The sequence below is a fragment of the Acanthaster planci genome, linkage group LG02 (assembly GCF_054643075.1).
Source record: "Acanthaster planci isolate LZ-2023a linkage group LG02, COTS_SCS, whole genome shotgun sequence".
NCBI classification, from domain to species: domain Eukaryota; kingdom Metazoa; phylum Echinodermata; class Asteroidea; order Valvatida; family Acanthasteridae; genus Acanthaster; species Acanthaster planci.
Window position 1 is genome coordinate 18,126,297 of NC_141778.1, and position 10,501 is coordinate 18,136,797.

General features: G+C 42.6%; 1 protein-coding gene across 1 annotated transcript; it reads left to right on the forward strand.

Annotated features, from left to right (window-relative positions):
• Positions 1-316: 316 nt before the first annotated feature.
• Positions 317-6,665, forward strand: LOC110983794 (lengsin-like). Its single transcript, XM_022243357.2, has 2 exons — positions 317-1,139; positions 3,235-6,665. The coding sequence occupies exon 2, from the start codon at positions 3,256-3,258 to the stop codon at positions 4,618-4,620; it is 1,365 nt and encodes a 454-aa protein (XP_022099049.2). The 5' UTR covers positions 317-1,139; positions 3,235-3,255; the 3' UTR covers positions 4,621-6,665.
• Positions 6,666-10,501: the final 3,836 nt, after the last annotated feature.

Genomic DNA, 10,501 nt, shown 5'->3' on the forward strand with positions numbered 1-10,501 from the left:
CCACTTCGTTTTTCAAAATTGCAGTGTTTATAGGGGGATGCTGAAATCGTGGGATATCCGCCCCACTTTGATTATTTTATACCAAAATCCATTTAATGCCACAGATATGCTTGCTTGGTTGCTTGATGATGCTGATGTCTCTTTAGAGATTATGCTTATTAGGTTCTGGTGAGTAACAGCTGTCTGTATTGCGTTGGACGTCCCAGTCCTCACATTGACCAAGTTCACACGGGGAGGTTAGAATTTTAATTTTGAGATGATAGTTGCTGTCATACTGAGAAATATAACAGCTGATCCAAGAAAGCAGAATAGGTCATGGTTTCCTGATCTGTTTCATGTCAATGATGTTATTAATTAAGGGACTTTGGGGGTTTTCGGATTTAATTTCGAATTTCACACTGGTCTGGATCATTTTCGGTGATCCGTCGTTGGTTCATTGACGCCAAATCCCGCCTAGTTGATGATGAGAACCAGCGTTGAGATCACTGATTGATGGCCAATTTTAGTGGACAGGGAAACGACATATAAAACACCCACATTCAACGGTATAAATATATTATATTTCATACATTTTGTATGAAATTTTGTAAGAAAAACAAGTTAACTTTAGCAGCATGTGCTTTTGACGGTCAAAAAGCCGAATTTCATAGAGCTGCTTCGGATAAATTCCTGCTGAGCAATTTGTTGTAATGAACAGAGTACCAGTAAAAAAGCACTACATGTATACACATACCAAGACCTAATGGCTGGTAACCTGTTTTGGCTGAGCAACTTTCTTTGTTTTATTGCATTTCTGATGAGTGAAGCAGCTCTGTGTAATTGGCCCTAGATATTCAAACGCGCTTCATGCTTGCCACGCTTTGATAATTTCGGATGACTGATGTGTCGGGAAGAGTTAAAAGGTTGACTCGCGATGTGCCAGCCTCCTCACAAGTAGACACGAGTCGGAGCAAGTACACCCGTACCCTGACGGAGTACCGACGGTAGTGTGGCACTTTTAAGCATATATCTTCGTGAGCGCATCACCTACACGAATTGTTGGGATTTTTGGCTGATATATTTCGCAGCACGTCGACATTGCTTCCGCTACCTCTGCCTCACCCATACGAAGTATTCCAAATAACATCGAGAACCAAAAGGTATGTAGCCTTGCTGAGGAATTGCCTTCAGTAGTCTTGTATTTTCCTGTGATTTCCTCTGTGAACAGAGAGGCACACCGTGTTACATTCAAACCAATCATCTCTCAGTGAGTATCGTTTGATGCTGAAAATGTGTATCGATGCTGCGGGGGATGATTTATTGTATTTTAAACATGATAACATCAGTTCAGTGAGCCAAATACGACCCAAAGTTTCTAGAATATAATACACATGACTGCATGAGTGCTATTCATTATTATTGTATGCGTCAGAAGTTAGAGGAGGTTTTTGAAATTTGGACATTATTTTATAGAGTTGAAATGTGTATTTTTATCATTTATATTGCTGGTTGTGCCTCTTAAAATACAAATGTCATTTTTTCATAATGGAATTTGATTAAAATAGCTAAGTACAGGCAACGCCATTCTCAACTTCTATTGCAAGTGATTTAACAGGACGTATAACAACCATGAAATCTGTATATAAAATCTATCGGCGGGCACCAAATGTCAAGTATGACAGTTGGGGTCAGTTGTTCTTGAAATCGGTTAAGGTTAGCAAACCCCGAGTCGCGCTGAACTACACCATACCTGGGAGTCGATTAGTGCGACGTATGAAACACCAGCGACCGCATGCATGAAACGTCGAAAGATCGACTTTTGTAGCCGGGCGGAACCGCTGTGGAACGCCTTGGTTTCAGACGTCGATCTTTCCATGAGCCGAAATGTAAATGTTCGATAATTAGGAAATTTGACCTTAAAATCCATATTTACCAGCCTTGCTCTTACATAAACTTATCCATTTAGTCCTTAATAGGCCTACGTGAATTGTTTCATAAAAATTACCTAATGGATTCGATTATACCGCCCTTAACTATTCTTTTCGTGTCCATAAGTCGAATTCATAAGAATTGAAGGGAGAACTGACTCATCAGATTGGATATGTCTTCTCCCCGGTGCTACAGCTTAGATTGGTAAAGTACGTTGCCTAAAACCAAAACGATTTGGACTGACTCAAAGTCGCCCCTTAATTAAACATTTTGGTTTGGCGTGTCCCTAGATGACGCTCTAACCTATAATTCTGTATCATCTATTATATGTCACGAAACTTCCTTTAACAACATTTTGTTGGAAAAAGATAGAACACGGTATATTATAACTTTGTGCTGTATGCCGGGCATTTATTTAGTAATTTGAATTGAATCAATTAAATAAGTTCTCGGGAAAAGACCCCTGCCGCGGCTGAAGAAATCCCGTCATATTTTGGGTGAGTCGTCCATTTGTTTCTTTAACTCCAAACATATTGCAGATGCAGAATGGTTGGTGGAACTTGTCCAGTGATTGGTTGACCTGACTCAAGTCGGGATTTTCCCGTGACGTTGTCTGCATTTATGCTTTAGATATGTGGATGCCCCGCGTCGTTACTTGCTTCGCGCCCTCTTGTGTCCATTTACTACAGTGAGTAAAGCGATCAAGTATCTTTCGGTTATTCGCCCCTGCCCACAGCGCGCAAAGGAAAAAAAGGAGATCGTTTCATGCAGTGTGCGCGGTCAATGAAACTTTCTAGTCAACAATCCCACAGAATTTATATCGTAGGTGGTATAAATGGGCAGCTATTTGGGAATTTATTCAGACGTTGCGTAGAACGAATTCTGAAGGATTTAAGTCCGCGGGGTGCATAAGAAATGTTCATGTGGTGACAGATTAAACGATCCATTTCATCCCAGCTGCAATCCATATGCCACCTCATGAACTTTTCTTCTGCACCCTCATCAAACAAAGTTTGGTGCGAAGTACTGCTCAGTAAATTGTTCAACAGTTTGTACGTTGTAAGCCAATTTTGTCCTCTTTCATTACTTATGATACCAACAAGATGATGCTTTTGTTCAAGCATGCTGATTAGAGACAATCTGAATGGGTAGTGTTAAAAGTTGACTTCGCCATTCGACATGTGCAGTCTCCGCTGAAGCTGCTTCGCGACTTTGTAGCTTAGCCCCTCGGTCTAATGCCCGATAAGCCACGAATGCCCTGGCAAAGGGCTAGCGCGCACTTTATGTGTGAAACAGTCTGTACTTTTCACTTATTTCTCTTTTCAGAAGTAAAACCTACGATCGGCAATGGACGCCCTGAACACTGATTACCTGAACATGACAACGTTGCTTGACGTCTTGGAAAAAAGGGAAATCAAATACGTCCGCCTTGAGTTTGGCGACATGAATGGTATATCCCGATGTAAAGTCATACCATCCAGGCACGTCCAAGAAAAATTCACGGAGGGCATCGACATACCACTGGCTCATTTTGGCATGGACACTTCAAGCAACCTGGTCTTGGGTACAGGCTATGGCACCGAAATCTGCTGGGACGACGGGGTGTTCTTACCAGACTTAGCCACCTTCCGCTTCGTGCCCTGGCTGCCAGACACAGCCCTGGTACTGACAGAGCCAACCTACCGTGGCAATCCCTTGACGTCCTACCCACGATATATCGCCGGAAAACAGTTGGAACATCTTCGGGAATTGGGCTATACTTTACTTTCCGCACACGAGCACGAGTTCTATGTCGTCGACGCAGAGACTAAGAAACCCCTACACAAGGGAAACCTGAGGTCCTCTCTGAGCATATTCAGAGATGCAGATTTGCTGTATGCATTCTCGCGAAATTTGGAGGGGATTGGTGTAAATGTCGAGGCCTTTGACACTGAATTATCCCCTGGCCAAGTGGAGATCACCTACAAGCCGGCGTTCGGAATCCGTGCAGCTGACAACGCACATATTTACCGTACAACTATTAAGGAGGTTGCGCAGAGACACGGCTACATCGCCTCGTTTATGTCCAAACCGTGGGAGGATCAGTGCGGGAGTTCTGCCCACTTCTGTCACTCCCTCTGGGATGCTTCAGGAAAGAAAGGCGTCATGTATGACCCAAAAGATGATCTGAACATTTCAGAAGTCGCACAGCACTGGATTGCCGGTATCCTCGCTCACGCACCGGCAATCAGTCTCTTGATGGCGCCAACCACAAACTGTCAAAAACGATTCAAACCTTTCAGTTTCGCGCCGACCAACGCCACGTGGGGAATAGCCAACCGGACATGCGCCTTGCGGCTCAAGGTAAAAGGTGAAGTGGGAACCTATTTGGAGAATCGAATGGGAGCCAGCGGCAGCAATCCTTACCTGAGCCTGGCCGCTACAGTAGCCGCTGGAATTGATGGTATCACCAAGAAACTCCCACTACCCACGCGAGTGACCGGGGACGCGTACGTTCAGGCAGACGTACCGGCGGATACTTGCGACCTTCCCAGTACTCTCTCGGGGGCAGTGGAAGCCTTTGAGGAAGACAGCGTTATCGCCGAGGCTTTTGGGCCAGAGTTCTGCAAGGCATTCCTAGCCGTCAAGCGGTACGAGATTGAGAAGGGAATGGAGGCACAAGACAGCGGGGACACAGAGTGGGAATTTCGCAATTACTTTGAAATGACATAGCGTGATTTGTCAATCGGCCATTAAGTAATCACCAGTCTTTGATTTCCTTTTATGGTGATTTCAAATTTCGTTGGGGATCCAGCTTACTTAACTCACCTCCTAAAACGTGTACATTGCATAGTTGAACCTTGTGCAGCTACCTTCAGCTCCAAGTATCCATCACTTTGGATACAAAGTTCGAACCAGTACTTTAAAAGGTGCCAGATAATAATTATTGAAGTTGATTTTTTCAGAAACGTCAGAGTTGGCTTCAAAGGTTGAAAGGTCTGGATACGTATTAAAGAACCGAGCAGCTAGATTTTGAACACAGTACATTTATAAGTATACATTAACACATTCGTGGTTTCACTTCATGTTAGTCCAGCATTTGTAACTTTCTTCGCCTTCAGTTACTGTATTCGGAGGGCAGGGTACTGTGTTTATGCTTGCAGAATATTTTTTCAACCTTTTCATTAGTTTATGTGTATTTTAGCGTGTAGAGAATATTTTGGAAGTAATGAGATGCCGACAGGGATAGGGGCTTATATGCTGGTTGGAGGTACTGGAGTGTGATGGATCCTGCTGTGTGGTCAGGTGGAACGGTGGATCCTCCTGGGTACTGATGCATGTCAGTTGGTCATGGGCTGTGGTGGGGGAAGTTTGCCTGGGTATAGGAGACCCTGGGCGGGGGGGTTAGTATTAGGGTATAGAGGACCCATCAGACCGGGAGGTGAAGAGGGGCTGCCAGATATCGCTGATGGAGAAGCCGATGTCTTGAGGTACGGTGGGGTGTTTGGAGATTTCCAAGGCTTCTCTAATGCGTCTTGGGTACCACTGTTCAATGTTGGCGATGAGGTGGGCTTCTTCCCAGTTGATGGTGTGGTTTTCGGCATGGGAATGTTTGATGATGGCTGACTTCTCATATTCCCCCTTTCTGCCATGGGCTCTGTGTTCTTTGATCCTGGTAGGGAGGTCCCTACCAGTCTCTCCGATGTACACTTTGCCACACTGGCAGGGGATCTTGTATACACCTGGTCGGCGGTGTGGATCTTGCCGGTCCTTGTGAGAAGTCAGCATTCCTTGGATCTTGAGGGGGGTTGTGTGGAACACCTTGATGTTGTGCTTGCTCAGGATACGCTGGGTGTGGTGGGAGGTACGTCCTAGGTAGGGGAGAGTGACCGAACTAGGGGCCTTATCTAGTTGGCTTTGGGTATAGGGGACCCGACGGCCGGGGGGGGACTTGATCTTGGGTCTTGAGTTTTGATCTGCTGGGGCTGGTATCCGTTGCGTTGGAGTGCCGTGGAGATGTGGTGGAGTTCCTTGCGCAGGTGTTCTTGGTCGCATATGTTGTAGGCTCGGCGGATGAGGGCTCTGTTGACTGATGATTTGATCTTGGGGTGGTGGAAGGAGGCGCTGTTGAGGTACCGGTCGGTGTGGGAGGGCTTGCGATAAAGTACATGTACTTGGGTTATGAAAAATAAGTAATGTAGAGATGTTTGTAGTTATGATCTGCAATGTATAGGTTTACAAGTCGATGTTATTTCAAAATCAATGTGGTGGTTATCAGAGAATATTTAGAGCATATTTTGGGGTACTTGGGTTATGAAGAATAAGCAATGGAGAGATATTTGTAGTTACGATCTGCAATGTATAGGCTTTACAAGTCGATGTTATTTCAAAATGAACGTGGTGGTTATCAGAGAATATTTAGAGAACATTTGAGGGGTACTTGGGTTATGAAAAATAAAAATGGAGAGATATTTGTAGTTATGATCTGCAATGTATAGGTTTTACAAGTCGATGTTATTTCAACATCAACGTGGTGGTTTTAAGTATGGCTTTTGTAGCAAAGGCCTTGCCAGAAAATGTGTATTTGATGGTGTTCTAATAAATTTAACAATCACACTTAATATCTTTTATTTAATAAGACAGCTTTATTTCTTTAGATAGTTATGACAACCGTATATGCGTAAATCACATAAAAACACATTTCAAAATCACCTCCTTGTGCAAAACCATTCAATGAGTGAATAAATCAGTGACATCGTAGCCTCCTTTATTTTCAGATAGATCTTGTACCGATCTATCCCAAACAAACTTGTCCCGATGTTTAAAAATAGGCTGCTGAGTTTGGGCAACTGAGCCAACAACTAACACCCGTCACTATTAGATACACTTCCTCCCCCGGTTGTTGAGTTGAAACGTTTCATTTCACAAACACAGCCACATCTTGTGGAACAAATAGTGCCTGCGTCCCTGTCATAATGTTGCTGTGCAGGATTCACTGGTGTACATGGAAAGTAAAGGTTTACAGACTTGCATTGAAGGTGCTGGTGTCCTGAAATGAAATTGGTAGTCACACCTCGGTGTACGCTTCGTCCTTCAAGATATTCGTTAAAGGCCAAACACTGACAGGGCTTATCAGCGCAGAGGAAGAAGTGATCACTCCATAAAACTTGCAGTAGCAAAAGTCTACCAAGTCACCTGTCTTTAAATCAATGTCCTATACATCCAGCCGAATCCAGTCACTTCGCGACTGCGGTTGTCCAAATTTCAGTCTTGCTCAGACCATGGAGGAAGGACACTGAAAGAATTTGAACTGCCAGGGCTATAACATCTGGCCAATTACCGCTGTCTAGCATGTCTGGTATGCCCATAGCCAGAGGGGAGCGACGGCTTGCTACGCACCACCTGTTTCACGATCATAGCCCCCTTTAATTTGTACCCCAAGATCATCATCGCAGCAATTTTTCGCCGGTAATCTGCATCCTTAAAACATTGTGTACTGTAGTATAGGAAGATGAATATTCATGCCGTCGTTGGTGCTTGGTGTGATCTGACATCAAATTTAATGCTTGCGCAGTTGCTCTTATTAGACTGTGTACCCAAAGTGTTCATGTGCAGTTATTGCCCTTATCGAACGCTTTCTTAAGTTCCGGACTTATTTTGGTAATAAATGGCCAAGTTGTTTATGAGATATTGTATTTTATTTTTATCATTTTATTACAGTATTTACATAAAATGGTATTTTATGAGATCTCATGATCACTCCCTGTGATGCAACAGCACATTTTGTTTTTCGTGAACTTAACTGTCCCATGGACGTCAACATGTTGTTGGCCAGTCTGAGCCAAATCTGTACAAAGACTTTGAAAACTGATGTTTTGGAGTGACAAAATGAAATTAACATTTTAGGGATAATGGAAAAGTCAATCAAAGTCTTTTTAAACAATTACTCACGACGGCAAAAGTAAATCTAATGTTACATATTTATTCGTTCTATTCACTGGTCACTGCGATAAGTTTTAGTTAATTGCAAAGAAAACATTACAAATATTCTACGATATAACTGGCCCCACTTGTCTGGCTGAGCTGCAGGCAGTAATCAGGAATGTTTGAAATGTTTACTATAGTTCGTCTGACTGGGCGGCGATGATCATCGAGCAATTGATGTGTCAGAGTTTGTAACAACTCCTGTGTCCTTCCTCCACGCTCAGACTAAGAGAGAAACAAGCACAGACGACAACAATAACAAACAGCATTCACAGCAACATTCTTTCCCCGATGGGCTGACACCTTCCATCCCTGTTGCAAACAGCCCAATCCCTGAGCTCCTTAACTGTGAGCTTTCCATATAAGGATGGGGTGATTCAAAGAAATCTTTCACTGGCTCCGAGTATATACCGCATTCATCATTCATCATCTGTAATTCATTCGTGCATTGGATAATCACAGCTGCTGTACCTGTATGCATTATCGAGCATGGAATGTTTGAGCAAAGAAACCAATTCAGCATGTATTTGTTTGAACAGTTTAGGCTAATGGTTTGAACACTTGGAAATGTCTATCTACATACACAAAACATAATATCCATAATACAGATGCATTTTTAAAGCATTCCCATGACGCATGGGCGGAGATTTCTTGTCACGTGTGGGGGGATGATGAAAGGTCATCCTTGTGCGAAGCATGACATGGAGGCAGGATCCAAGGTCCCACCTCAATTAGGGGAAGGGTGATTAAACATGCACATGTATTGGTAATCCCCCCAGGTCACAACGGATCTCTGCCCATGGCATGACGGGAACATTTTCCCTCTCTCAAATCACACATTCTCACTGCTTTTTCTTATCTGTGTATTTCACTCAGCTTGGAAAAATTGATTCAAGAAAGGCGATCTGGATAATACCACAACAGCTTATGAGGCACAATGTGTTCAAACCATACTCAGCTGTATTCTACGTGTGTCTCTGGGCTCTATGCACTTCAAATTGAAATCAATAAATTAAAAACAGACGTCTTATTAGTTTCAGATGCCTGCTGGGTGGCTTGACATCACCTTCAGGAATGTCATCAATGCCACATGTCTTCGACATTCATAACCACATTAATCAATACATGTGATGGCGGACGGTGCACAATCTACATATGTAACTAAATAAATAAATCTCTACAGACAGGTAACTATATACATAAATATAAAATGGCAAGTCGTGAAGTTTCCTTAAAGTTTCTTCGTTTTCCAGTGACTGTTACAATTAAAACCAGGGTACAAAACAACATTTATGAACTTTTTTTGCACAACCTTTCAAAGACAATTCACAAACACCAAATTAATTACTGTCAATCAAAATGGACAATGTTGACACGACTAAAAAGAAAGGCACGACATATCAGTGTGTCTTTGCTGGTGCTGTTAAATTCATTTACATTACATTAGCGCATAAGAATTAAATTTACAATGGACAAAATTGACAGGTGAGAAAATTCCACAGAACAATGAAACTGTCGGCAAATTTATTTCCTATTTTGCACACAAAAAGGCTAAAACAGCATCATGAAATACGCACAAACTGAGGTAGGAATGAAAACTAATGAAGCCAAATTCTAAGGTTCATTCGGGAAGATTGAAACATTTGGGACTGGCTCAGCCAAAGTCATTGAAAATTTCATTTTTGTTAAAAAATGTGGAAATTTACATCTTTCTTTAAAAAAAAACTTGTACAATAGAAAAGGCACACACAGAGAGTGGCAAATACACGTAGTACCCATTACAATTTTCAATGAACTCTATTTAGAAGGATTTGGGGTGAATTTAGCTCAAATGCCGAATTTTCAAGCTCCCCTGTTGACTATGAAGAAATATGATAAACACCCACTTCTCAAAGATAATTTAAAAAAATGTGCAAGGCTGTGACATGTTTACCTCTTTACAGATAACTTGACTCCAACTGACCAACTTGTTAGAAATGATCAAACATTCTGACATGCCACTAAGTCACAACCTCCAATGCAAGATAAGATGAAGCCATCAAGACTTCCTAAAGCCCTTGAGTGGATGGATGCCACAGCAGCTGCTCACCAGTAACTTACTCTGTGGAGGGGGGAGGGTTTTGCCTACAGACATGTTGTTGACATTTTGTTTGTCTTGTTTTGTTTCTAGGAATTGAAAGTGCCGATGTTCTAGAAAAGGTATTTACACATTTCTTGTTTTGTTTGGGGGCGCTGTCTTAGGATTCTAATGATGAATTTGTATCTTTTGCTTTTCTTTCACTTTACACTCCCCTCCCCTTCATGATCGGGTTACACTGCTACAACTCACATCTATTTCTTCCACATTCCCTGAGCAATAGGCAGGAAGCATGGAATAGGAGACGTGTACATTCAGGATACACTGCATGTATGCATATCAGAAAGCCAGCTGCTTGCAAGAGAAAAATTACCGTTCAAAGACTTAACAAGTGTATCAGATGGACATGTGGTTGTGGACCTTAGGGAATTACACCTGAAAACTTGAGCACACAATGTATCTGGAGCTTATGAGAGGAGCAGGCCTGCCAAGTGTAAACTTGGCCTCTGCACTCAAAGTGACTCTTTGCAACAAAGCTGGTCATGTTTTTTT